Genomic DNA, 27,557 nt, shown 5'->3' on the forward strand with positions numbered 1-27,557 from the left:
GTCCTTGAAAATCAGAAATTCATGTTGGTCTCAATCGCTCTCCACTTTGGTTTCTTTATCAATTGAGATTTCAGCAGTGACTCTGTCTGCTCTCAGCTGTCATGCACTCATCTCTTCAACAATTTGCTCTGAGGTAAGCACTCTTTCAGACTCATTGAGTCTACCTGCAGGTTTTCCTAAATCAACATGAAAGCAGAGAAGAAATCACTTGAGCAATTCCACCATTGCTGCCAAAATTGTTGTGGAAATAATTTGAAACTGATTTTCTGAGATTTATTGAAAGAAAGTTTAAACCTTTGCAGAGGGATCAATACAGCATAAACAGGGTTCGTAGTAGCATCAATAAATAATAGCAGCTCCTTTATTGCCATCGTGTTGATATAATCTTTGGCTGTTCAGCCGTAGGGAGCTCAGTTCCCGCAGTCATGTGGGCACCAGCCTGATAATGAAGACAGACTGCATCGTGACATTGAACACAATTCACATTTAGTTTGTTTTCAAAACTACAAACTCATTCTTTATTCAAGAAAGTCACAGCTACACACCAACAGTACACTGAGGTTAAATGAGGTGAAGCACAAATTTTCCATTAGATCATAGAGGTACATTTAAGTTTTTGTTTTGTTTTTTTTACATATGTATATACTAGCTAAATAAACAATAGTTTATATTTATTCATGGTAAACTGCTCATTAAAATGATGAAATATCTTCCTTCATACGAATGAAATGTTTAGTCAAGCATAGCATTAGAGAGGATTTTCAGTGACATCTATGGCACTGGTTGAAAGTGCTTAAAATTACCTTGAATTGTATGCTTGATTACACAGCTATAATTAAGCCAATTAGGGATTAACCTTCAGGTCACATGCTGTCTGTGAAGTGATTGAAATGACAGGTCATGTGTCCATTCAGGTAAAACTGGTAAAAGGTCAGTGTTTATACTAACACGATTGTTTATTCAATTCAATTTTACTGAAAATTTACACTGCAGGGACTGACCTGAAGGTCAGAAGGGATTCAGCGAAACCAGCAAGCACTTGCGTTTCCATGGAAACTCCCTCATCCTTGTCAGCTAGCACACAAACAATGACGCTGACATCTGTCTCCGTGACGTTCAAGGTACTTTACCTATTTACTTAGAACCATGTGATCAATCCGCAGGGAAGGCTGCCCATTCAGATACATCCAGGCTTGTTTGAGAAAGCATATCACATTTCATGAAACCTAATATGCAGGGGCCATAACTGCCCTATTTTAACAGCGGTAAAAAACAGTCTTTATTAATAATGTGTTTATTATGGAGCAATCCATCTTAACTGTAATATTAACTGCTATAACTGTACATAATGACAATATGTAATCACACAAACTCAAAAAAACAGCATTTACTTAGAAAAAAAATTGGGCACTTGTAGTTTTTGCCAGTAATTCTTAACAGAGGTGTATTGCTTGCAAAAGCAGCTTCTGCTCACACCTCCACTGTTTCATTTTTTCCTCTGATTCCAGGCCCGGGAGTGAGAAAGCTGAGAAGGGCTGTGTACTTTTGCGTGGCTTTTAGCAGCAGTGGACGCTGTGTTCAGGTGGAGTGTTTGAAGGTGGATTTGTACGGACGAGGGGGAGGCGGACACACGATCCTCTGACTCCACACCTCTCTCTCCTCCTCCTGCTTCCTTTCCTCTGTTAACGTACCCCAGCCTCGCTGTATCACTGCTCTGCCTGTGGAGTAAAGAAGAAGGCAACAATGGATGCACAGTATTACTCAGACTAATCTAAAGAGCAGAATACTTACGCTGGATGTTTTTCTGTTGGTGTGTTGGGCAGAGAAGCAGTCCATGTCTGCTGAGTGGAGGCTTCCTGTTAAAAATGCATATATATAATGTTCAGCAAATAACAACCACAAAACCCTGTTTGAAGTTGTTTATTCATCCATGATATACGTCTATTCATGCATTTTTTATTTATGCAGCATCACAAGAATCCTACCTAATGACTTACCCTGCTTGCATTATGTTGTGCTCTTTCTCCCAGTTTCTCCAGACTTCTAAGAAGGGTGGAATTTTCCTGCTCCAAAACCTTTATACGAATGCTATTTGCTTGCAGTTGCTGCTGCATATCCAGAAGCACATTTCCTGTACCTTTTTACATGGAATAAAATTAGAAATAGTCATTAACTCTACATGATTATCATACTCAAAAAAACCCCAAGAAACTAAGAAAAAAATGACAAGATTGAAGACAAGAGTAATACTTTAATGTGCACGGATTTTTCTGATTTACTGTCTCTTCCATCTGTAAGTGCACAGGGTCATTCTTGTGATCTTATAATTCCAAGTTTGTCAAACTAGCACTCTGTGCTTTCCAAAGTATTAATAGCTGCAGTCGACTAGTGCTTGACAGGTGCAAAGCCACATCTATTTGCATACACGCAGGTAATGTTAGTAGGTAGTTCATAACGGCCTACTCTGTGGTTGAGCCAGTGGGCTGAGCTCTGGGAAAGCCACCAACAGCCTCTCCCTCTCTCTCAAAGCTTGCACATATTCCTTCAACTCATCCACGAAGTTTTTTAGCTCATCTGTGTGTGTTTGTAGGGTCTGTTTCTCATTTTGGAGCTTCGAACACAGGTCCTGATGGGGAAAAAATATAGCAGAATATACTACTACATTAAAACATGTCTTCTTTGGGTATTATTATGGGTAAAGTGCATTTTAGAGCTCTGATCTACCTGCTGTTGAGTGAGCTGAGCTCGCAGTTCTTCCTTCTCCTCTGACATCTGTTGCAGCTGACTCTGTAGGCCGATCTGCCTCTCCTCTCTCTCCCCCAGCTGCCTCTGTAGCTCTTCACACTCTTCGTCGAGAGCGTCGACTCTCTCTAACAAAGACTTCTGCTTTGCCTGCACTGACTGGATTACACAACCAAACAACACCTGTATGAATCTATTTGAGTACTGCTGTGTGACTCACACATAAGCGAGTCTGTCACAGTGCCCAGTGGAAAACAACAAATAATCAGGTGCTTGCTGTGATGCTGACCTCTTGCTGACGGCAGGCACTCTGGTACTTGGCTTTCTCCTTATCAAGAAGGAGCTGAGTGTCGGAGATCTGACTCTCTAACTGCTGGATCCTGTGCTGCAGTTTAGAACAGGCCTCTTCCTCTATTTGTAAGGTGTTCAGACTCTCCTGCAGTCCTTTCTTTTCATGTTCTAACACAAAAACAAATTTCTTAGCCAGCATAAATATTTATTTTGCTCTGCAAAACATTATTTCTTTTTTTAAAATGAAAGAAAGGTTGTAGATTAATCTTAGGTGCATGTCTTACCAAGTGCTTGTAAGGTATTTTGCTGCAATGCTATTTCCTCCTTTAGTTTGAAATTCATCTCTTCCAAGGACATAGTGTCTGTGTTCAAAAATGTGAAAGTACTAAAAGTGATCTCAGTGAATTCTCATCATGTTTATTCACAATTTCACTCACCCCTCTTATGTTGCTGTTGCTCCTCATGTAGCCTTTTCTCTGTTTCTTTATTGACTCTCTGTGCTTTCTGCAGCGAAAACTCAAGCTGGACTGAATTTATTTGAAGCTTTTCCTTCTCTTGGTTGAACTCTTTTTGTGCTCTTTCCAGCTGGGACCTGAGTCTTTTCTGTTCCTCTTCTGCCGCTGCTAGTCTGTCTTTAAGAGGCTGCACTGTACAGCGCACATCTTGAAGGTGTTTTTCCAGCCTGCGCGTGTCCCTGCGCTGTTCATTGGCCCACTGGGAAACATCACCTGCTGTCATGCGTCCCACCTCCAGAGAGTCATCCACAGCTGCTAAGAGAGGCTGCAGAGATGAGGGCAAGCCCTCGCTCTGAAGCAGGTCTGCCAGAGCGTCTCCTGTCTTTCTCAAAAGAGTTTGCACTTGATGACACGCATCACATGGAATGAGCAATGATTCGACAGTCTGGCAGCTTTTGTTTTGACTGCTAACCACGGGAGAGCATGGACTGCTGTGGGTGGGACTGGAGGATGCGAGATTCTGTGGGGAAATTTCAAATGTGCTCGTTGAAGACCAAGCAGACAAGCAACGCCTGCAAAAGTCGGTCCTTGAGCTCATTTGAGGTGAGACAGGTGATGCAGTGTTTGTCTCATCACTGTTTCTTTTCATCTGCCTTTTACTGAGTTCAGTCTCCTAAAAAAGGAAAGACAGCATAAAGCACTGAGATCTATCAGTTAACTGGCAACATTATGCCATTATTTTTAATTATGTCTTCACTAAAATGAAGCAGTCTGCCTACCTTTATGGTGGCAAATTGAACTAAATTACTCCAGTAGTTTGTGACTACCAGACCAACTGACAGGCATCCTTTCTGTGGCGTTTGTTCTCTCCTGTGGCTGCCCCTCAGTCGGTCAATGTAAGCACTGGAGCTTTGCACAAGAAGCAGCAGTCTTGTTCAGCCAGAGAGGGAGGGAAAGAAAATTTTGTAACGCTTATTATGTGTTTATGTAATGTAATGTCAATTTTTGCTGATTATTTCTTTTGTCAGTTTCAAGTTATTTCAGTGATTAGTGTCAGTTTTTCCTCCTTCAACAGAAGGGTACCAATGATTTTGTTCATGTCTATTCATCCCACAGCAGCATTATAAAGTTCACAGATGATACCGCAATCATTAGGCTGATCACTGATGGCATATAGAAAACAAAATGGCAGGACTGGTGGCTTGGTGTCAGCAAAATAATCTCTTCCTAAGTGCAGATAAGACCGACAACTCTTGATTTTTTTATGTGAAGAGGAGGATAAAGCAGCATACACACAATAGACATCCGTGAGACAGGTAGAGAGGGTGAAAACCTTTAAATTCCAAGGGACACACATTAGGGAAGATCTCACAACATCCAGAAGTTTCTCAAGAAATCACAGTAAAGACTGTACTTCCTAAGATGGCTGAGGAAGTCTGGCATGTCGACTAAAATCCTCAGCATTTTTTTTTTTACAACTCAACATACAGTTGAGAGCATCATCATCACCTCAGTTACAGAGTGGTATTGGAAGCTGCACTGACAGGAAGGATCTCCAACGTGGGATAAAAACTGCACAGTACATCACAGGAGCAGCCTTCACATCACTACACGGCATTTGCACGACCAGGTTCGTCACAAGGGCTCACAACATTTTTAGAGACAATACACACCCACCACCTCTCCACACTTTTGCCCTCAGGTAGATTCTACAGGCGACTGAAATCAAGCACTAATACTCTCTCAAATAGCTTCTAGCTGTTGGCCATCGGACTCCTGAATGAGACAATCAGCACTGCCCCTCTCCCACACCATCACTACTGTTGGCTGTTACTGTACTATCAGTATCTGCTACTGCACTAATTTGTACAGGTCTGTTTGCAAACATCCACAAGGCATGGGCACAACAGGGAAACTGGCAAAATAAGAATTTCATTGTACAGTGTAAACCGCGATTTTCTTTCACTGTGCATATAATAAAAATAACAATATTAAAACATCTAACATTTTTATGTTTCTTAATTTTCTGTGTTAGGCACATTGAGTTTTCATGTAAATGTGCTATACAATAAAATTGTCATTGTTATGTATTACCTGTCAACCACCAACTCCAGTAAAACAATGTGGGAGTGCTGATTGAACGCATCTTCCCCATCCACAAAGTCATACTGCTCTAGCAGAGCTACCATGTCTAGATTACAGGAGTGCTTGTCCGGGAACTTCCAGGAAGAAAAGCGGAGCGGTCCGGTTCGAGAAAACACGTCCAGAATCGCTCCCTGAAGGTCAACCAGGTCTTTTCGGAGGCTTTCGATACAGTCCTGACTACCCAGCAACTGACTCATGTCTGACAAACTATTTTATAAATGACACAGCTCTGAAAAACACTGTGCAGTCTGTTGATACCGCATCTCCTTGGCAACATCCAAAAAAAGTACTCCAAGTTCCACAATGCTGTGCGGGTTATTTCCGGAAGTAATTCATCTCCATTGGGTCAACGAAAGCGCGACGTAGTAAGTGTGTTTAACCACGGTAAATTTTAAGCTTTTAGCTCCTGTAGCCTTTATTGTTGACATAGCATTTGCTAAAAAGGATTGTTTAAAATACATATTTTTTTTCTTGTTGGTTTTGTGTTTGCAGGTAACTTCCAGTTTTACAATAAGTCGCAGCCATGCCGCCTGGGCCTGTTCAAATCGTTCAGCCGGAGGCTAACAACAAGGTAAGGGTACCGCTGCTAGTTAGCTAATGCCAGCAGTGCAGCCTACATACTGCTTGCTTTTTTTCGGCTAACTTGTGAACTGGGTTAATTTTTGTCTTTCTACACTTTGAACTGTCTCTGTGATTTTTGAATTTAGCGAACAGGTAGCGTCTATCTTTTTTTTCTTTCGCTAAACGTTTGAGGTCGCAGCATTAAACCTTGCTAGCCCGTAGTTACCTTTGATGGTAAATCTACACACAGCGTCTAAAATCTCAGTTTGAACCTGAAGGTAATAGCTGAGACTTTGCTGTCACTTCAGTACAACGGCAAGTTACTTGCTAAATTGAAAACAGATCTTTGAATCAATGTGTTTTGTACAGAACCACACTTTTTCACGCAGAAAATTCACCGACCTACTTTCATCAGAGCACTTGGTAGTTTTTACCGTATATTTCATTAGTCTCCTGTGTGGACTAGTACAGCGAAATATAAAGTTTTTCAAAATGTTGTCTATGCTTTGAGTGTTATAAATTGTAGTAGAGCAGGGGAAATATTACTTGGTGTAGTTGGAAAAGATTTAAAATCGGGTGGATGTTAAGTGGTCCACTCTCTTTTTTGAACCTTATTCTTTTATTTATCCATCTAACCCTTCTTTGGTTTATTCTAACTAACAAATGTGCTTTTGTGAAACAGAATGATTCAACAGCAGAAGAAACCCCAGCCACAAAACCTATTGTTGGTATCATTTATCCACCTCCCGAGGTCCGAAACATTGTTGACAAGACAGCCAGCTTTGTTGCAAGGTTGGTTATTTTATATGTGGCAGCATTTTAAATATGTAAAGGTAACCGGATTTCATGTATATGGCATAACTAATTCTTGCCAATTCACAGGAACGGGCCTGAATTTGAAGCAAGAATTCGTCAGAACGAGATCAACAATCCAAAGTTTAACTTTCTCAACCCGAATGACCCCTACCATGCCTACTATCGCCACAAAGTCAATGAATTTAAGGAGGGGAAAGCTCAAGAGCCATCTGCAGCAGTGCCCAAAGTTATGCAGCAGGCTATGCAACAGTCCCAGCAGCTTCCTCAGAAAGTAAGTCATTGAACTTCACTTTGCACTTTATTTTATTTTTTTAATTACAAAATAAAACTGGTAGTCTTTGACCCTGACTAATATTTTACATTTTTCTTTAGGTTCAGTCACAGGTAATTCAGGAGACAGTGGTCCCCAAAGAACCTCCCCCCGAGTTTGAGTTCATTGCAGATCCTCCATCAATCTCAGCATTTGACCTGGATGTTGTGAAGCTCACTGCCCAGTTTGTTGCTCGCAATGGCCGCCAGTTTCTCACTCAGCTCATGCAGAAGGAACAGAGGAACTACCAGTTTGACTTTTTGCGACCACAGCACAGCCTTTTCAATTACTTCACCAAGCTGGTGGAGCAGTATACTAAGGTGACTTAACAGATTGGGCTTCTCTGGGTGTGTATTTATTCAAGTGGTGATTCTAAACTTTCTAAGCATTATCTTGATTCTTACCTTTAATCCTTTAGATTCTGATCCCTCCCAAAGGCTTACTGACCAAACTCAAGAAGGAAGCCGAGAACCCAAAAGAGGTTATGGACCAGGTATTCCGTTTTAACAGTGACTGCTTCTCAAAATAGCCGTTTACATTTGCTCTTTCCCATGTTTGTAATATGTCCTGTTGTCCAACCATCAGGTAAGGTACCGTGTTGAATGGGCAAAGTACCAGGAGCGCGAGAGGAAGAAGGAGGAGGAGGAAAGGGAGAAGGAACGAGTAGCATATGCCCAAATCGACTGGCATGACTTTGTAGTGGTCGAAACGGTGGACTTCCAACCTAATGAACAAGGTAATTATAACCACAGTAACTATATCTTTGAATAGTAACCCCCACCTTTAAATATTGGTACAATCATTTAATCTTTATTGGCATCTCAACTTCCTTAGGCCACTTCCCACCACCTACCACACCAGAGGAGCTCGGCGCTCGCATCCTGATCCAGGAGCGCTATGAGAAGTTTGGAGAGAGTGAGGAGGTTGAGATGGAAGTGGAGAGCGAGGGTGAAGATGATGAGCGGGAGGATAGGGGTGAAGGCCAGCCTTCACAGCCTGATCAAGACACACAAGTGCAGGACATGGATGAGGTTAGAATGGATGGAGTAATTAATTACTGCGGATTGTAAGCTGTTCGTGTCTGACCAGTTATAGATTTGATACTATATGTTTTTCTTTTAATTAAATGACATCTTTTCTAACCCACTGCTTGGAGAAAGAAAAAGAAGAAGAAAACTTTAAGATCTTGTAACAAAATCGATTCATCCCCTGCTGCTTTCTTTAGGGATCTGATGATGATGATGATGGCATGAAGGCTCCACTGCCACCAGACACCCCCATGCCACCTCCACTGCCTCCAACTCCAGATCAGGTTATCATTCGCAAAGACTACGACCCCAAAGGTAACACTGTTCGTTATGTGAGCAAGTTTTTACTTTGTACAACGTGTTTGTTTTTGTTTTTTAACTAATGTTACCTTTTCATAACAGCATCCAAGCCTCAGCCCTCAGTTGCAGTTCCAGACGAGTACCTCATCTCTCCCATTACCGGTGAGAAGATCCCGGCCAGTAAGATGCAAGAGCACATGCGTATCGGTCTGCTGGATCCACGCTGGCTGGAGCAAAGAGACCGCAGCATCAGAGACAGACAGACTGAGGATGAAGTTTATGCTCCTGGTTTGGATATCGAGAGCAGCTTGAAACAGCTGGCTGAGAGGCGTACTGATATCTTCGGTGTGGAAGAGACGGCCATCGGTAAAAAGATTGGAGAAGAAGAAATCCAAAAGCCAGAGGAGAAGGTAAAAACACTGAGTAACTGCAGTTTTTATAAAACTGTGTTTAACAATAACAACGATAGTAGTAATAATAATAATACTAATTGTATTCTTTTGCATTTCAGGTTACCTGGGATGGCCACTCTGGAAGCATGGCTCGTACACAGCAGGCAGCACAGGCCAACATCACCCTGCAAGAGCAGATAGAAGCCATTCACAAGGCCAAAGGACTGGTGGGAGAGGATGACACTAAAGAGAAAATTGGTCCTAGCAAGCCAAGTGAAATTCATCACCAGCCACCCATCCCCTCCTCTGCACCCAGTTTGCCTAAACCTAGTCCCCCTGTCACAGCGGTGCCTCGCCCACCCTCCTCTGTAAGTTAAAATTGTAATTGTATACATTTGAATGCTTTTTGTTGTACATATGTTCCTTTTTAACATGTAATGTGGTTATTGAACAGGTGGCACCACCAGTACGCACCACTCTCTTGTCTGCTGTACCTGTAATTCCGAGACCCCCTGTGGCTCCTGTGGTGCGTCTTGCACCAGGACAAGTTATTACCTCAATGCCGCCCATGATTCCTGCTCCCCGCATTAACGTGGTTCCCATGCCACCTTCTGCGCCTCACATCATGGCTCCCAGACCACCTCCCATGGTTGTTCCAGCCCGTAAGTTAACCCCCTAGGGTCAAGGGTATAGTTGGCTGTCTTTTACTACTTTTGATTTTGCTCTTGAGTTAGATAAAATACAGGTAATGGCTCAGGCGTTGTTTTTGAACAACTAATTGCCACTAAAGTTCCTGCCCACAGGACACAGGGGCACATCACAGGCCTGACACTTCCAGCGTGTGTCATTTCTCCTGTTTTCCACCATTCTGCTTATGGTGGCCTTTTTTTTTTTTTTTTTTTTTTTTTAACCAGCATTGTGACATTCAGCAGTTGGTTCAATGTTTTAGCACACACAACAATAAGGCGACTAGACTACACACTACCTTTACACTCCAGACAGGCTTGCGATTCTCAAATCTTGCTAATGGTGTCGCTGTTCTTTCTTTTGTCGTTGCTCCCACAACTTCTCCTCAGCAACCAAATGCCACGTGTTCCATATAATTTTCTGATTGGTTGATGTTATATTTTTCCACCAGTAGGGTGTCGTTTTATGTTGGTTTTTTATTTTTATTTTTTTTTGCATTGTAATTGTAATTTTTTATTTTTGGAAGCACTTTCCTTAGGATATCACATTTTCAAGCAAAAGCATGCCATGAATTATTGATCGTAGGTCAAATAAAACCATACTTATCAAGACAATTTAAAAACTGGAACATAGTTTAAAGTCTGCACATAATCACATGACTCATGTAAGCTACTGTAGCTATAGATGTAAGATACTATAGTTGCTATAGTATCTTATATCAATCATGTGTTCTGGACATGCCTGTGCATCCGTCAACTCTAGAAGGTTAAAGTGCTTATGAGAAATAACTAGATGACCATTGTTAGGGAAAATAGTACTTGTCTTGGAGTAATTTGGTAACCAAACCTTTTGTACACAGCCTTCCTTATTTTTATATTTAAATTCAAATAACCTTATTTTTTTCCCCTTCCTCTAGCATTTGTTCCTGCTCCACCTGTGCCACAGCCACCAAGTGCTGCTCCAGCACCACCTGTCCACCCACCCCCACCTCATGAGGATGAGCCTGTCAGTAAGAAGATGAAGACTGAGGATAACCTGATTCCGGAGGAGGAGTTCCTTCGTAGAAACAAGGTTTGTAGGATCAGTAAATTGTGGAAAAGGTGTTACGTTACATTTATAATTTACCAGTGCTACCACATCACTCTCATGGTTCAGTAGACTGGATTGGGACTTTGTGTGACCATCAGATTCATTTAAAGATTCTCAGATATGCAAAAAAGAAAACAGTTGTTTTTGTGCACATGGTAGTAATATAGGGCTTTGTTTCCAGCTGTGGTAGTTGAAAATAAACACAGCTAACCTACTTAGTAGAACATGGATATGTAGTTTCATCTGTTTTTTGTGTCTGAATCTTTTTTCCTGTCTCTAGGGTCCAGTGGCTGTTAAAGTACAGGTTCCTAACATGCAGGACAAGAGTGAATGGAAGCTGAATGGCCAGGTGCTGAATTTCACTGTCCCAGTCACAGACCAGGTATGCAACATGTTGGTTTGTTTTCTCTCTTTACGGTTAAGTGGGTTCACAAACCGCATTCTTATTGATGTGCAAATGTAATGTCTCCGCAGGTGTCTGTCATTAAAGTCAAAATCCATGAAGCTACAGGCATGCCGGCAGGAAAACAGAAGTTGCAGTATGAGGTAAAAATTTGCTCATGGCTTTGTTGGAATGTCTGATCTCATCTGCATTAATTAATATAAATGGCTGATTTATTAATTTGTTGTTGTTGGGGGTTTTTTTTTTTTTTGTTTGGTTGCTTTTCAGGGTATTTTCATCAAGGATTCCAACTCGCTGGCTTACTACAACATGAGCAACGGTTCGATCATTCACCTGGCACTGAAGGAGAGAGGTGGAAGAAAGAAGTGAGCCATCCTTGCAGAAAGAAGACATGATTTTTTTGTTGCTTTTTTTTGTTGTTGTTTGTTGTGTCATAAAATTGTAATTTTTTGTTTGCATTATATGGCATTTTTCATACAATTGTGTGCAAACAACATGTCCTCTTTAAAGGTTAAAAGAATAATACTCTGGATAGCAGTCATGATTTCACACTTGCTTCAGTCTTTTTCTTCCCTGTGATGCACATTAAGTGGTAATTTGTAAGAACATGTAGAGCCCACGAGATTCATTAATTGAAATAAAGGAGTTTTAAAAAGTCGGTTTTTGTTGCTGCTTTGTTTGCAAATCTAGCAACATGACATGGATTAGGACAGGTCACATGTGCCCACAGAAAAGAGCAGACATGGGATTCGCTTCCTCTTTCTTCTGCAGCCGCTAGAGGCAGACATAACATTAGGATGTTAAAGCCCAGGCGAGGGCGGTAGGCTTGGGATACTAGGGGAGGTAGAAATCTGTCTAGTATTCTCGGGTGGGATGACAGGACGGCAAAACCAAGCCGCAGCTAGCCGAGGACAAAATGTACTAGTTCGTTAACCAGGTGGTTTAGTAAGTAATCGGCTAACTATGTAAAACTAGACAATAATGTAGCGGCGGTTCGTTGAAGGTGGGGTCAATGTAGAAATAGTTTGGGATTGTTGTCACAAGCAGTTAAGGCTAACTTTTAGTACGTTAGCAACCCAGAGTTAGCTGGCTAATGTTAAAACTGGGGGAAAACCCATTCAAGTTAACTCAAGCATAACCAGTTTAATGTGACCCAGCGGTTGGAACGCACCGTTAGAAAAGATTTACGGACAAAACAGCGGTTGGAAAGTTTAACTCGCGCCCAGAAATCATGGCGTCGGTGCAGTTTGACTCGACAGCATATGCACAGGAGCAGATTTGACTCTGGGTTGTCCACAAGCTCGCTGACGTTAGCTGTCCCGGCTAGAAGGCTATTTTTTTTTCTTCTTCTTATGCTACCATGGACAAAATGGAAAACGGCCTTCGATCTGTGGACACGGGGAGCATCAGGACTCTTAGCAGCAGTCACATTGACGACGAAAGCTCCTTGGGATCCGACTCGGAGATCAACGGCTTCGCCAGCGAAAGGCAGACGGATAAATATGGATTTATTGGTGGGGCGCAGAAGTACTCGGAGGACACGTAAGTTTCCTCTAACTCTGAGGCCATCTGTGTTGTTTTGCCATGCATAATGATAATGATGATGATGATGATAATAATAGGTAGTAAATTTGCAGCCTGCTGTTGTGCATTAGTTGTGATGACAAGTTGTGCAGGTGTTGTTATGTGCCTCAGACAAACGGAGCTCCCAACCAGCTGCGTGGCACCGTGTTGTTTCTATTTTTTCCTTTCTTTCTTTGTTTTTTAATTACCTTCTGTTTGCCACAGTCAACACAAGCAGTAAACGCGTAGATGAAGATTGAATGAGTCCTATTAATCTTCTTATTTCTGCCATGTAATGTTAAACTGTTTTTCTTTTAATCTGTCACACAGTTTTTTGCGGTGGTAGGGGGGCGGGGGGTGCTGACTGAGCACTTCTGGCTGTCTGTGTCATGCTTGGATTTAATTTATCTCTGGCCTTTTGGCAATACAGTTTAGACCAGTTTCTTTTCTTTTCGTTCTTTTGTAAGAAATCTATTTCGCTTTTCTTTTTGTGCTGGGTCTAAAGCCTACATGACAGCAGTGAAACAGTGGAAGGAGTGGGTAAAAGTTATGGCAAGCACCGGCTGGCTGGGAGTTTCCTGTCTTGTGGAGTTTTGGCAGGCTTGGAGCCGCAGCTCTTGGTGCCTCTTTAGCAGAGGGCCTCTTTTGGCTCAGCTCTATAGATAGTCAGTGTTTAGCTTGTACTGTTTGGCAACAAAAGTATCTCTTTATTGTTTAAAGGCTCTGGGAGCTGAAGCTGCAGTATAGTCTTGCACTGATCTACAACACATAGGCTGCACTTTGTTACCAGAAGAGGTCTGTCTTAAATAAGAAGAGCTCTTTGAAGACGTTTCAGCCCTACAATTACAGGCTTGTGCCGATGAGATAATTACATACCATAGTAAAGCATCAGACCGCATTCATAATGTAGGTTATACTTGCTTACGTTTTCTTTTTCTGCTTGAAAATATAATGTAAAGTCCTTGACTCCCCCCCCCCTCCCTCCTTGCCTGTAAATATTTTACTGTTAAATTATCCTGACTGCAGCTCTTTCAGATCAGAGAGGCTTTGACATTAAATAAGTCTTGAGTTTGTATCTTTTATAGTTCGCTGACTGCAAATGAGTGATGGCCACACACACAGATCTGATGGGAGATGCAGAACGATAAACTGTCTTTGTGAGATTGTTTTCTTTTTAGAGCTTAGGCCAATTTGGAGGCTTATTTCAGACTTACCTTATTGCAAAAACAAGCAAACTTTTGTCACCTGTCTAATTATTTCTGTGCTAAGAGAAGATATATCTCGTTTGCTGTCATTTCCATTTAAAGTGAAAAGTGCAAAAATGATTTGAGCTTTCTAATTTTTTTTCCTTCTGTTGTGTAACCAGAGCTCAGGATATACCTACAGCGGTGCTCAGGCAAAGAGAGGTGAAGTGGCTGGACATGCTGAGCCACTGGGACAAGTGGATGATCAAGCGATTCAATAAGGTCAGCACCAGGTGTTAAATCAGTTACATAAAACATGTGGCTTGGTTGTACGCCTCCCATGCTGTTAGCCATGTGAAGTTCACCAAATCAGTTTCTTTAAAAGAGTTTCTGAAGGTTGTTTGCTGAATTGTATTGTCGTTTCTAGGAGGGTTTTTTTTTTCTTCATTCCCCCCAGTCACAGGTACTCTTACACATGATCAAACAAAGCAAATGGTAACGCTCAAATGATTGCACAAGGACCAGACTTTGTATACACTTTGTTTTGCAGCTTCGCTCGTCTAGCTGGTTCTGTGTGAAATGCTCTCAGCGAATCGACGTAAAGCTGCAACCTCACACCCATGAATCGGCAGCAAGCCAGGACACAACCCCGTCCCTGTATCACCCCATATACCGTATGACAAATTGACGGTTTCAGATTCAGGGTGTGATTGTACTGGCTTCATATAAAATGATTCTGTTTCAAAAGGAATACAAAAAGTGGCTCAGTACATGACAGAAACAGCTAATTTAGCAGCAAGAAGTGTTCCTTTTCTCACTGTGTATGTACTATTAAAGGTCAGGGTTTCTAATCCTTTATTGTGCCCCCATGATTGATAATATTTGTACAGTAAGAACTGTACTGTCCTTGAGGAAGTGTGCCAGCTTTGCTTTAGAGCAAACAAATGTGCTCAGAAAGGGTAATGCAAGTCAAGTCAAAAGTCTTAAGAGGAGTCAAATGTGAAGGTCAGGTCAGCTAATCTGTTGCGACAACACCTGTTTGCGATTCCTGCAATCCTGAAAGATTGCAAAGCCTCAACTTGGAGACGTGGCACAAGTTGAGATCAAATTTTATCAACGTGATGTTTTGCAGCATTCATTTTAGTACATTTTGGGCCTTTTGAAGGTCATAATGTTCTTCCTACAGTTGCAGCAACAAGCTTTTTTCTATGCCTATCCTTTCCACACACTCGCACACTGCTGGAGGCCTTTAGATCATTTTGGGGTTCGGTATCTGACGTTCCAATAAGAAGATGACCCGCTCTACTCCCCGAGTCACAGGTGGTAGAGTGTGTGTATGACTTCTGTTTATGTTTCTATGCACCTTAAGTAATTGCCCCCTTGGAGATAAAGTTTTGTTTTCTGCATCCTAAAGAGATAAATCACGTGGCATGTTTTTAATGTTACATATATAACTGAAGCTCTAATAAGAGACTAAGATGTTAGAATATCCTCAAATTTTGGCTCGTCTTTGATCAAATTCTGATCTTGCATCTGCCAAAAACATTGGTGATCTAGATAAGTAGTAACTGGCCATTTTCATTGCTGAAAAGAAGGAAGTCAAGTCACTGGGTTGTAAGAGTTTTTAGAGTGCATGCAGTGCTGCAAGTCAACGCATCAACGCAACAGCAGTGTAAGTTGTTAGTTTCTAAGTACAAAACTACACTTATTCAAAAAAGGGAACAAATACCAGTAGCAGCTCTCTGATGAAAACCATTTGCTGTATCTGCATACCAGATTGCATCTCTTAGCTTTTCTCAAGCTACATTCTCCCATGGTCCTTTGGTATATTGCTTTATTTGGAAAACCCTTTCCTTCTGTGACTCAGGTGAGGCTGCGGTGCCAGAAAGGAATTCCTCCTGCCCTCAGAGGCCGTGCATGGCTCTACCTGTCTGGTGGGAAGGTGAAGAGAGAGCAGAACCAAGGAAAGTTTCAGGTTCGACGGCTTCCTCTTTCACTTCCTCCTCACAGCTCTGCTTAAACTCTACTTTGAGCTCATTTCATTTTTAAATTTCATCTGAAATTGGTACTGAAAGTGTGGTCATTCACGAGTATTACTCATTTAAGTGAGAACCTAGATATTTTTACCAAAGAACTGGAGCAATTGCAGTTTTTATTAGTTATTTATTTTTTGTTTTGTTTTCTATTCAGTTTAAGTGTTCAAAATGCATACTAACATCAAATGAATGATGCAGATCTTGAATCTTTTAAAGTTTAAAACTAGCCTCTGCTCATGCAGTGGTTAGACAATTTGGTGACCTTTATAGTGAATGACTAACTTAATTTATTGCTGAGATCACTAAATCCTATAAAAAAGAATCAGGGGTTTGTAGTCCTCCTACTTAAAGACAATGTAATCGCTTATACCGTATCACAAAGAGATCTCGCTCTCATGCCCCCCATGCTCTTTTTGTCAGGAGCTGGATAGCCAGCCGGGAGACCCCAAATGGGTTGATGTAATTGAGAAAGACCTCCATCGACAGTTTCCTTTTCACGAGATGTTTGTGTCACGGGGAGGACACGGGTGAGCAGTCTACCACAATGTGACGTACCACACGGGAGTTGTTTACTGCATCTTGTTTGAATATGCTAAAATGTTGCATGTTTGTGTGTGTGCGCAGGCAGCAGGACCTGTTCCGTGTTCTTAAGGCTTATACTCTCTACAGACCAGAGGAGGGATACTGCCAGGCCCAGGCTCCTATTGCTGCAGTGCTGCTAATGCACATGCCTGCTGAGGTACGAATTGCCTTTGATACACACACACACACACACACCATCGCTCACCATGTAAATGTGTCCCTTGGTGTGGATGATCTGAACACTTGAAGACTTGTTATGGTCTTTAAAACTAAAATCCACACTAAAAATAGAAATAGTGCTGTTTCTCTTATTTTGTAAGGCTCAGTTTTAGTTTGTGACCTCGGGAAAGTATTTTTGAGCTGAACTGCAGAGAGACTGAGTGTACGGATGATGTAATCTGTAGATGATTTCCAGAGCTGCTCCATAGTATAAATAATACATCAAATTTGAGATTATGATAGCAGCCAAGGTGACTGTAAAAGGGTTTGGAAATTTTGAACTAAAAAACTAAGCGGATAGCATCGCTGGAAAAATCCTATCATTCCACAGATTAAGTCTCTGCATGTATGTCAGAGTATCACCTAATGGAACCATGAATTCCACTTATTCAGTTTCGCTTTGTTAGACATGGTGCGTGATTTTAGACACACTCTGTCAGTTTGAGGAAAGTCTTGTGGTCATTAAAAGCACCAACCAATTAATGTGCTGAAGGAAAATTCTCCACGTGTAAGGCACTGCATTGTCACAACCTAAAGTATGAACTTAAGACGTAAGAGAAAGAGCAGACTTTGAAGTGGATTTATCAGATGTGTGTTGTGGTTATATACATGCAGTTTTTATGTCCTGGTGAGCATTTCAATTAAGTAAATTAGGTAAAGCATCAAAAATAACCAGCTAAATAAGTGTCCGGGGTGTTGCAAAGATGGCTTTTTAGTGTGGATAGTTGCTTGGGAAAGGATTTTGGTTCGACACCACACTGTGTGACACAATAGCACTATACACACCAACTTGGCCAGTGTCCTAAGGGGGCCCGAGTGCTTCATAAGGGTAGAATGGATAGAAAATCTTGTATTTAAGAGAACATTTCTAATGTTTTCCAGATTCTCTGTGACCCCTGGAATGCCTCTCTAAGTATAACAAAGAACTACCCTTTTTGTGTGTGTGTGTGTGTGTGTGTGTGTGTGTGTGTGTGTGTGTGTGTGTGTGTGTGTGTGTGTGATTCTACAGGATGCTTTCTGGGGGCTGGTCCAGATCTGTGAGAAGTATCTTCCTGGTTACTACAGTCCCGGCCTGGTGAGAGTGAAACACTTGAAAGCATTCATGATGACATGGCTCAGTGTTGGAAATGCAAAGAGAATATAGCCTCAGTTAACTTCACTGCTACCAGAGCTGTGCACACCTACTTGTAAGCCTTTCGCTCAGCAAAACTAGAATGTGTATTTTGTTGCCCACAGTGTGTGTGACGCAGTGGCACTGTGGTTATGGTTTTCTGATGAAACCAGTGGGCTGTTTACAGACTTATTTTCTCAGTAAGCTGTATGAGTAAACTTTCTTGCGTAATAATTGCCTCCTCTTGGTTTCTGTTGCAGTTATGAATTCCATGTTATGAAAGAAGGTTTGCTAATTAAATGTTTCTTCATAAGTGCAAAATCTGGGTAGTCGTGCATAATGGGAAAACAATGTGTAATAATAAGGACTGGTTTAATTTAATAGATGAGCGTCTATGTGCATATCTCATTTCAGCAGCAACAATGCAGAGTACAATACGTTTTTTTTGTTTAGACTGTCCTACCGCTCCCTCTTTCAGGAAGCTATACAGTTAGATGGAGAGATACTCTTCGCCCTGCTGCGACGCGTCTCCCCTCTAGCCTTCCGGCATCTGGAGAAACATAAGATCGACCCCATCCTCTACATGACTGAATGGTTTATGTGTGCCTTCTCCAGAACCTTACCCTGGGCATCAGTGCTGCGCGTCTGGGACATGTTCCTCTGCGATGGTATGTATCTGCAGTGGTGCCTCATAGAGCCGCTTTACTCTGAAATTGACTCATCGGCTCCTTCTTCCTGCTTTTAGGAGTGAAAATAATTTTCCGCGTGGGCTTGGTGCTACTCAAGTGCATGTTGGGAACTCGTGAGAAGCTTAAGGCCTGCCAAGGCCAGTATGAGACCATGGAGCTTCTCAGGGCGATAGAGCCTCGATACATGCAGGAGGGTTTCCTCGTTCGAGAGGTAAGGGGTTTTTCCCAGATCGCTTGACCTTAAGGCTGCTGGAATGTCCATGAGCAAAGTCCTCAGTGTCCTGGCAGTGATTCTGATCTTTGATCTGCAGCTAGTAGAAGTGTAATCCAGGCCTAGAGTTGAATGTGGTAACTGTCTCCAAAAACTGAAGGTATTGCACTAGCAGTGAGTCGTAGTTACCTATTTACTTTAATGAGACGATAAGAATCAAGGAAAACATGATTTAAAAACAGAGTTTATTTTACTTTGCTGATATCAATGTTTTCTAAACATGTGACCTGACTTTGTTATTGATAAGTCGCTTTTGATTATCCTGCAGTGATGTAAACAGCATTGTGTCATATTGTGAGGGAGGAGTTAGAGGGAACAATAAATGTTCCTACAAGTAGTCAAGAGAACACCAGCGAGTCTGAGAGAGTGAATTAAAGTGACACACAGACAAATTGACCAGAGTGCTGGCTGCCTGGTGTCTGGTTCCTTGTATCGAGCTTTGTGTGAGGGTCTGTCTTCCCAAACAATACCCCCTGTTATATGTAGCGCCGTCTTGACTGTTTGTGGCGGTCATTTGGCATTTGCAGACAAAGTTCAGTCTCAGTACAAATGCCAGTCATGGAAGGAACATGTGAGCACAGCAGTGACCGGGTGACTTGATTTTTCCTTTTGCAGATTCTCGAGGTGCCGGTGACGGCACGAGACGTGGAACGAGAGCATCACATCCAGCTCAAGCGCTGGAAGAAGAACCGCGGAGAGCTCAATTTCAAACCACCTCCGAGAATGCACGGCGCTCGGATCATCATGCTGGCTGAGCCACCCAGGCGCCAAGACCTGCAGCAGAACCCCACCATTGTACTTGAAGTGCCTCAGACTACCCCACAGCTGCAGAAGGGCAAGGAGGAGAAGAAGAGTAAGAAAAAGAAGAGCATGAAGAAATCCCAGCCCACAGAGGAGATCCCCAATCCTTACCCTCTTCCCAGTGACCCTCAATCGTCATCCTCAGAACTGCCTGCCCCGCCTCCAGGCAACAGTGTGATGCCAGAGGCCGCGGCGCAGACTGAAACGGACTCAGTTGGAGAGCAGAAAACGCCTCCTACAGACCTCCCCTCTGCCAAAGAATCTACTCTTCAGCGATCTACACAAAGCCTTAGCAGCACAGAGCAGGACACATACTTGTAGCTCTGAAAGTGTGTGTGTGGGGGGGGGTGAGTGGGTGTGGACAAAGCACCAGCACTCTTCCGTCAACAGCCAGCCAGCCTTGCTGAAATCTCTGAGTGGCCAGCATAACCTATTTTTTCTAATATCAGACTACTTTGTATGCATTTGCTCATTTTCCACACAAGTTTGCCTTTGATATTAACAGCATACACTAAAGCACCTTTGCCATGTATAAAACTACTTAAATGCTTTTGCCATTTGTCACTACAGAGCTGACGGATGCTTCCTCTTAATGCTTGATTCTCTTAGTCAGACCATAAGTCTTAGTATTGTTTTTGGAAGGGAGACAAGTTACTGCTTTACTGAGGGCAGAGTGTTTCAAGTGTTCGGTAATCTTAATAAGGTGCCGGAATTCTTGCAGTTTATGCGTTTTCACTCAAGTTCTCTTGTAATAATGTGCAGCAGAGGATGTAAACTCCTGATGCACATGCCACACATTTCAGCCTCTCAAGTCTTTGTATTTCATTTTGAGTTTTTTTTTTTTTCACTAGAGGGCAGCCTTGCAGCTATAAATGCTCTTAGGAGAGGCAACCACATCGAGGATGGGATTCAGTAAAATTGGGAGTGGGTACAAGTGTACTTTTTTGAAGTTGAGATTAAATTTTCTCTCACAGTGAAAAATTGTATTAAACTTAGCGACTGAAGTGGCAAAAGTAAGGAAGTCTTTTCCAACAAGCGTGAGTTATTTAAATACAATTTAAAACATGGAGTAATAGGTGTGTGTGTGTGTGTGCGTGCGTGCGTGCGTGTGTGTGTGCGCGCGCGTGTGCGCGTGCGTGTGCGCGTGTGTGCCCTGCTATACAAAACAAACAAAAACATCTCTTTGTTTTTCCTGAATCAGTTGAACTGCTGTTTAGCTGTGTATAAGCTCCTCTTCTCACTGTGTGAGGCACTTCCAGCCACTTGGGATCACCAGTCATTCCCAGGCAGCAGAGTGGAGAACACTGGACTTTCCTCACTGTATGACACATTCCTGCCTTCTTAAAAGCTAATCACTTTAAAGACCACCTCTTACCCAGTGCAAATCTGCATTCTGATTGTGTTTGTGCACACGAAGCAAATCACCTAATGGTGCTGACCTTCCTTTTGGCTCTGCTTAAGGTCTATTTGGACATGTGAAGTCAATAAGGTGTTGGATCCATTTTTGTATTTTGGGTGTTTGCTAGAGCTTCCAAAGCAAATTAAGACTGTTACTCTGAGACGATCTATGACCCCTGCATGTGACCAGGCTCGTTTTCTGTGCAGTCACGAGGGATCACGGGATTTCAGGATTTACTGGGATTTCTGTAGCTGTTTTTATTTTTTTGGGAAATGCGGTAGCAGGCATGGATTGTGAGGCTCTTTGTCTTTTTTTGTTTGTTTTTTCCTTTCCAAAACACCACAGTCTTATTTTGGTGGCATTCCTAGTCTTTCTCAACTGTCAATACAATGGTAAAGGGAGTCTTGACAAACACAAGTGCACGTGTGTTAAATGTGTTTGTGCATAACTAATATTAAAAGAGTCTTTGCTAATAAAGCACGTGCTCAGCTCAGTTATAAAATGCAGCGGGGATATAAAAAGATGACATTTATCAAGCAGTTACTCTCCCCTTATGCAATAGTTTAGTTGCTTGTGCCGCAAATCCTCACATTTCACTCATATTTTAATTTAATGCTCTTTGTGTACATATGATATAAAAAAAACCTATGTAATGAACTGTATTTTCAAGTGCATACTGCTATATTTTTTGTCATGCAGTTACAGATACTACAGAGGTAGCTATGTATGTCATTTGCAGTCAGAGACGGCATATATATATATATATATATATATATATATATATATATATATATATATATATATATATATATAATTTATTTTTTTTTTTTTGATCAGCATTTGTAACACTAGGAAAAAAAAAAATAACATTTCAGGGGAACCTTTGCCACTAAAATGCCTTTTCTCACTCTAAAAGTGTTACTCTTGCTACTAGGGTTTAAAAAGGAGATCCTCTCCAGAACTCCCGTGGCATGAGTTTTAGTCGTGCAGATAAGTGGCTGTGTTGCATATATGATTGCTGTCAATCTAGATTGTTATTAAACGCCGGGATCTTTAGACCTGTTTGTATGTAATGTCCCATGTTCACCAGCAGATGGCGGACCAGAGTCATCTCTTGGAAATAAGAAGTTTGCCTCTATGTGAGTGACAAGCTGAATGCCTTGTGCGATCCAAGATGTCTCCCTTAATTCCACTTTTTTTCTTATTTTTTTCTTAATGCTGCACCAGCACAAGGTCAACTGTTACATTAAATACTGTTTTGCGTTACATTTTTTCAAAAATGCCACGTTTGAGAGTGATGTGACAGCTCTACTTATGAATAAATGTGTTCTACAGCCAGGCATTGACTGCTGTTTGTTTTATGCCGGGGACACATATGGGAGAGAAAAAGCCTTCAAATCAATGGGAAAAGTGGGGAAAAAACCTTGTTATATACGATTTTATTTTTTTTATTTTTTTTTAAAGAACAGTTAATGTACATGCCTATAGGCTACATGTTTTTTGCTGTGCTGGCGGCCACTGATTTTATTTCACAGAATGTTTCAAAAACAATAAACCAAAAAAGTTCTTGGGTGTGTTTTAAGAAGTTGGCCAAATTATCGTTTATTAGCAAGTTGTCTTTTGTTTTTTAAATCTGCCTAGCAAAGCTAAGTGCATTTCAGTTACTTAAAAATTTCAACTTACTAAATGTGTTACACTTCTGAGTTATTTCTGGGTAAGCTGAAGTTTTGAGATCCATGCTTTATGGATAACCAAAATAAATTCTTCAGTTGTGGAAACGGGCTTCCATAGACAGCTTAGTCTGTTTGATTTGGCAGGTTTTTAGGCCGGGGTGCCAAAAAGTGATTTATGATGTTTCTGTGTGTTTATATTGGTAAATGGACTGTAGTCAACCGGTCAAGACATGACTTGTACCTACAGTATGATTATGATGGCCACTTTTTGGCGACTGAAAAAATCTCTTTAATTGTGATATTATATTTGTTGCAATTTCTGCTACCCTGTTGGCCATACCTCTCCTGAAAATTAATTTTTAATGTTAGTAACACTTTACCCGGGAAAAGAAGGACATTTTGCCAAAACCTGATTGCAGCTTAGACCTTGTGGCAGGAATGTTTTTTCTGGCTCGGCATGACTTGATGTCATTCATGAAAGCTATGTTATACATATGTTTAACAGACTATAGACCAACAAGTCATTTACAACTAATTTACAACTTTTTTGGCATCACACCTGACTTCCTCACTTTCCCCTAAAGGCAGCACAATTCCGAATGAGACTGGGTAAGTAATAGTTCACACGTACCAAATATTTTACATAAATTACTATTATTATTTTATTTTTGTCTGTCTGTACATTTTTATTTTTGCTACAGTGTATTTGTTTTCTTTCTGAAGGTTAGTGCTGTCATGCTAAATGTGTAACTGCGAAGCAGCCTGTTAGCTTAGCTTAAAAATGCTAGTGTAGTTAACAAGAAAAAACAAAACATACAATTATTTCCCCCAGAACACTGCCATGAGGGGTTTCGAGGCATTTGGTAGTGAAAGACATGCAGGTAAGTTAATGCACGCTAGGCTACATAAAAAGTAAATATAGGAGTGGTATCAAGATTTTGCAAAAAGGAATACAAAAAATATATGCTTAAAAACCAAAAGACAACTTTTGGAGCTATACTGGATGAAGGTGTGCTTCAGCAGAAGTTTCCTGGTTGAACTGGAGGGGTTTTTAAAGGAGGCTTTTAAACAATAAAGATAAACTACATTTAATCTTGCATAGTGTTAGTGTTATAAGATGATTTATCCCCTCCAGTGATAAATTTCCTTTCCTATAACGATGTTATTCTGCATTATGTCAGCCCTGACATCTCAAATACAACAGTGTGGTACAAAATCTTATCAATTGGGAGTCTGTGGTTTGTTGTCTATTTGTCTAAGTATGAATGAAAGATTGTAAAGCCACTGTAGGAATGTATGTCCAGCATATTCGACCCTTCTCCTGTCAGGCTTTCTCAGCAGCTTGGCTGACTCCCCTTTTAAGGAAGGCCCCCTTTTAAGTTTAATAACAGGGTGTCATTCTTTTCTTAATTCACAGTTTGACCTCTTTCCTTCACCTTAAGGTGTGGGACATTTGAAGTTTTTTTTCCCCAGGCTCTAAAGAGTTGTCAAATTGTTGTCTTGATGACCCCAAAAAGTGTGCTAACTCATTTTTAATCGTCCAGCAAGGTGTGACCTGCAGCTGTTGACCTCTGGTCTTCAGGGTTTAGTGTAGTTTTTTACAGAATGCAGAGGTTCCTCGTAACTGGGAAACTTTCTTATTGTGGTAACTTTCTTATTGTGTAAATATCAATGCACACATGTGTGGACATGATTAAAATTTTACTTGAGACAGGGTAGTTGTTCTGATTGTGTTACTCCAGCAAGGCCATTATGGACCATTATAGAATCTGCTGATGTTTACCCGCATAAGGCACAGCAACAGTTAATGTTCTAGGTCCCTGAAGAATGCATGCACCGTCACGCTTTCCCTCTTTGCATCAGACACCTGGCCCTCTTTCAGTGCCACCGTGCTATTTACATCTCAAAGGGGAATGACCAAGAAGGCTCTCTCTGTCCTCCCTTCCTTACTCCAGAAATGATCTGATTTATCTCTTCATCAACGGAAATATATGCCTTTAGAGGGCCATCCCGCGCCTCTCATCCCCAGCTAATACAGATGGGAGAGAGAGAGAAATAAAAAGAGAGACTTGTGATCCTCCGTGTGATCCCAGACCTAACGGACCCCTGTCACAGTGCTTGATTCATGTGATGCGGGTGACTTTCTCTCTACTCCCAGAATCAATGTGTTAGGGCACTGGGAGGTGGTGGTGGGCCATAACGCAAAGCAAAGGCCCCTGTGTTCCTAAGGTATCCGATTCCCACGTTTGATGGACCATGACAGGCAGGCTCAGGTCAAATTAAAAGGCCGCAGTAACAAATATGAGGGCAGACGCTGTGATCGTCTGCGCAGGTGAACTTTCCGTGGCAGTGGGAATAAAAAGTTATTTATTGCACCGAGGGAAAACATTAGTCTTTGTGCAAGAGGTATTTAGAAAGGAGGGGGATTCCTGAGCTAGTAGTTGGATAATTGAATCATCCTTGTGTTGGTTTTTCTGTGTGGACCTCTTGTGTTCATTAGCCAAAGGAAAAGCCCTCACTTTTATCTTCCTCTTGCAGCATTATGGCATCACTCGCCCTTTTTTTCCCCCTGTAATGTAGCATGTTATCAGTAAAAATCACCTTAAGTCTGTTCCCTGGGGCTGCACGTTTCTTCTGCATGGAAACTTTAAAGCCCGCTTTCTAGACATAGCTTTGCAAATATTTTCCATCTTTTGGCTCCAGTGTGGTATTTTGGACCATCCTAAATACAGACTACTGTTAAATAATCCCATGAATGAGTGTTAATGTTTTCAGTCTGGAGCAGTGCCTGGAGGTTCAGCCTTCCTGTCACATAGAAAGCCGAGTCTTGCCAGAAAAATTAAAATGCGGTTTTGGCACTTGCAGCGTTTCCATTGTATAATTCTGCTTGTATTTAGAGTCTAGATGGCTACAGATATGGATAATACTTAGAGGGTAACGTTACCGCAGAATAACACCCCAAAATTCACATGGGTGCATTTAGCAAGTGCTTTAAATGTCATCACAGTTCTCATTGCAGTTACTCCCAGTGGACGTGCTGCACTGCTTTAGGGACTGTATGATTAGTGGTGTTGGTGGTGGTGAGGGATTGGGTTAAAAAAACTAAAACCATTTGAGGTTATTTGGTTAAGACAGTGCACGTGACTTTGAAAGAATACTTTATGAAACAAGGAACCCAAGCAATAGATTAGAGGTGAAATTAGCAGTTACCAAAATTATGGTAAAAATGACCAAATAATTCAGTCTGCAAACTTTTAGATGATGTTCTTCTTTGTTTTATAGCCTATCTACCAAAAAGGGATTTAATCTGGATACAAACCCAGAGCACTGAAACACAAAAAAAGCCCTTTCTAAAAAGCTTAGAGTCACATTTGAACATACGGGTCAGTGGCTAAAAGGTAAGTGAGGCATAGAAATTGTATCTGCTAATCGCCTGCCTGCTACGCCCACAGGACATTTTGGGCCCAAATGATGGTTGTTTGGGGGTTACGTGGGGGGTAAGTGCAGCGCACCTGTGTGGCTGTCATACTCCTTGAGGAGTTTCAGTTCAGTTAATCTCCGTCAGTTGTCCCCCACCCCTGCACCCATCCTCCTGACCTCTTAACCCTCTACATCCCCTTGATCAGTAGTGCCAGGGGCATTTACAATTATGACTGTGAAGTCTTGTCAAGTAAATGACGCATAACCGGCGGCAACATTTTTCCCGACACTCCTCGAGTCTTCTGACTTTTTCGCGGCTGGTGGTAATTAAGTCTGTTGCAATAGTTTGTTTTATACCCTCGATCCCTGATTGAGCTGTTTTGCAGTTATGTCTGACACAAATTCCCTGTGTAATGAGGATGATGATGAAGCAAAGTGAAGTTAATGTGCCTCTGTTCACAGTTGCCTCCTCCTTATCCCCCTTACCCCTCGTCACTGGCTGCCGTCCTCTGCTTTTTGGGTGGTGCTGATAATCAGTAATTAACCGAGCCAGGTAGAGAATTGGCTCTTAAATGGCTCTCTCTGGGTGTTTGTTTATTTGTGTGTGTGCCTGCAGAGCCTCCTGGCCTGTGGGTGATGAGTTAGAGACACAGATGGTGGGCATCAGCAAGCTGGCTGGGGCAGATTAACAACCTACTAATGTCTGAGCAGCCCAGTCCACTCCCACTCCCACTGAGCCCCAGAGGAGCGCCTGTCTGTAACACTACTCGCTTTGGAAAGCCTCATGTGTTGATGGAGGCCAACCATGGGCTTATCTCGTCTCATTCCACCACCAGTGAGCCTAGCAGTCTCAGGGCTCCGAGCAAGAGAGGGCGGGGGTGTCTGTGTGTGGATGTCTGCATGAACAGCCTTGTTTTGAAAAAGTAGTGGTGTTGTCTTTACAGGCAAAGATTTCCCAATTAAGACTAATTTAACACCAATAAATAAAGAGCTTTATGAAAATGCATGCTTACCTCCACGTTTTCAACCTCGCATCCATATCCTGAAAACACATTTTGTTTTTTTTTAATTAAAAACTTCCTTTTTGACTTTTATGATTGATGTTGGTATGAGACAAAGTTCTGGACTGCATCCCTGTTTTAATCATGTGTGGGAGGGCCACATGTGCATCCATGAGGATATGTTGGTAATCCCCTCCACCGGTGCGTGAAAAGTGCCTACAGTACAGATTTTGCCATTATGCTATAGTCACATCATGCCGTACAGGAAGCACAGTTCAAACAGTCCAGGTCAGAGGTCATCCAGATGCAGAGTTGAGGGTGCAGGAGTGGGGAGACTGGGCAGGCTGTAGGTTAGTGTTCATGGGACTGTTTATTTTATAAACAGTGGG

The 27,557-nt window shown here is 41.8% G+C and overlaps 3 protein-coding genes across 5 annotated transcripts; 2 read left to right on the forward strand and 1 right to left on the reverse strand.

The window, feature by feature from the left end:
- Nucleotides 1-490: 490 nt before the first annotated feature.
- On the reverse strand, nt 491-5,864 carry ccdc157 (coiled-coil domain containing 157). Of its 2 annotated transcripts, none has more exons than XM_025896875.1 (10): nt 5,583-5,864; nt 4,268-4,418; nt 3,471-4,161; nt 3,318-3,377; nt 3,032-3,201; nt 2,725-2,901; nt 2,464-2,626; nt 1,998-2,137; nt 1,792-1,856; nt 491-1,718 (listed from the first exon to the last, which is right to left on the reverse strand). In XM_025896875.1, exons 1-10 carry the CDS (start codon nt 5,828-5,830, stop codon nt 1,487-1,489), a joined length of 2,097 nt encoding a protein of 698 aa, XP_025752660.1. In that variant the 5' UTR covers nt 5,831-5,864; the 3' UTR covers nt 491-1,486. The 2 variants fall into 2 exon arrangements, with proteins under 2 accessions (XP_025752660.1, XP_005473183.2); XM_005473126.2 differs by having other exon boundaries at nt 3,318-3,395.
- Nucleotides 5,865-5,875: 11 nt separating this feature from the next.
- On the forward strand, nt 5,876-11,877 carry sf3a1 (splicing factor 3a, subunit 1). Of its 2 annotated transcripts, none has more exons than XM_005473125.4 (16): nt 5,876-5,998; nt 6,126-6,204; nt 6,877-6,986; nt 7,077-7,281; nt 7,383-7,640; nt 7,739-7,813; nt 7,906-8,056; nt 8,155-8,351; nt 8,546-8,663; nt 8,751-9,058; nt 9,160-9,408; nt 9,495-9,702; nt 10,644-10,798; nt 11,097-11,198; nt 11,291-11,362; nt 11,487-11,877. In XM_005473125.4, exons 2-16 carry the CDS (start codon nt 6,157-6,159, stop codon nt 11,586-11,588), a joined length of 2,358 nt encoding a protein of 785 aa, XP_005473182.1. In that variant the 5' UTR covers nt 5,876-5,998; nt 6,126-6,156; the 3' UTR covers nt 11,589-11,877. The 2 variants fall into 2 exon arrangements, with proteins under 2 accessions (XP_005473182.1, XP_003445582.1); XM_003445534.5 differs by having other exon boundaries at nt 5,942-6,017.
- A 113-nt stretch (nt 11,878-11,990) lies between these two features.
- LOC102082543 (TBC1 domain family member 10A) lies at nt 11,991-20,692 on the forward strand. Its single transcript, XM_005473127.4, has 9 exons — nt 11,991-12,761; nt 14,149-14,248; nt 15,834-15,941; nt 16,423-16,529; nt 16,627-16,741; nt 17,813-17,878; nt 18,393-18,582; nt 18,660-18,814; nt 19,490-20,692. The coding sequence occupies exons 1-9, from the start codon at nt 12,580-12,582 to the stop codon at nt 19,994-19,996; spliced, it is 1,530 nt and encodes a 509-aa protein (XP_005473184.1). The 5' UTR covers nt 11,991-12,579; the 3' UTR covers nt 19,997-20,692.
- Nucleotides 20,693-27,557: the final 6,865 nt, after the last annotated feature.

This window comes from Oreochromis niloticus, linkage group LG12 (genome assembly GCF_001858045.2).
Source record: "Oreochromis niloticus isolate F11D_XX linkage group LG12, O_niloticus_UMD_NMBU, whole genome shotgun sequence".
Classification (NCBI taxonomy): domain Eukaryota; kingdom Metazoa; phylum Chordata; class Actinopteri; order Cichliformes; family Cichlidae; genus Oreochromis; species Oreochromis niloticus.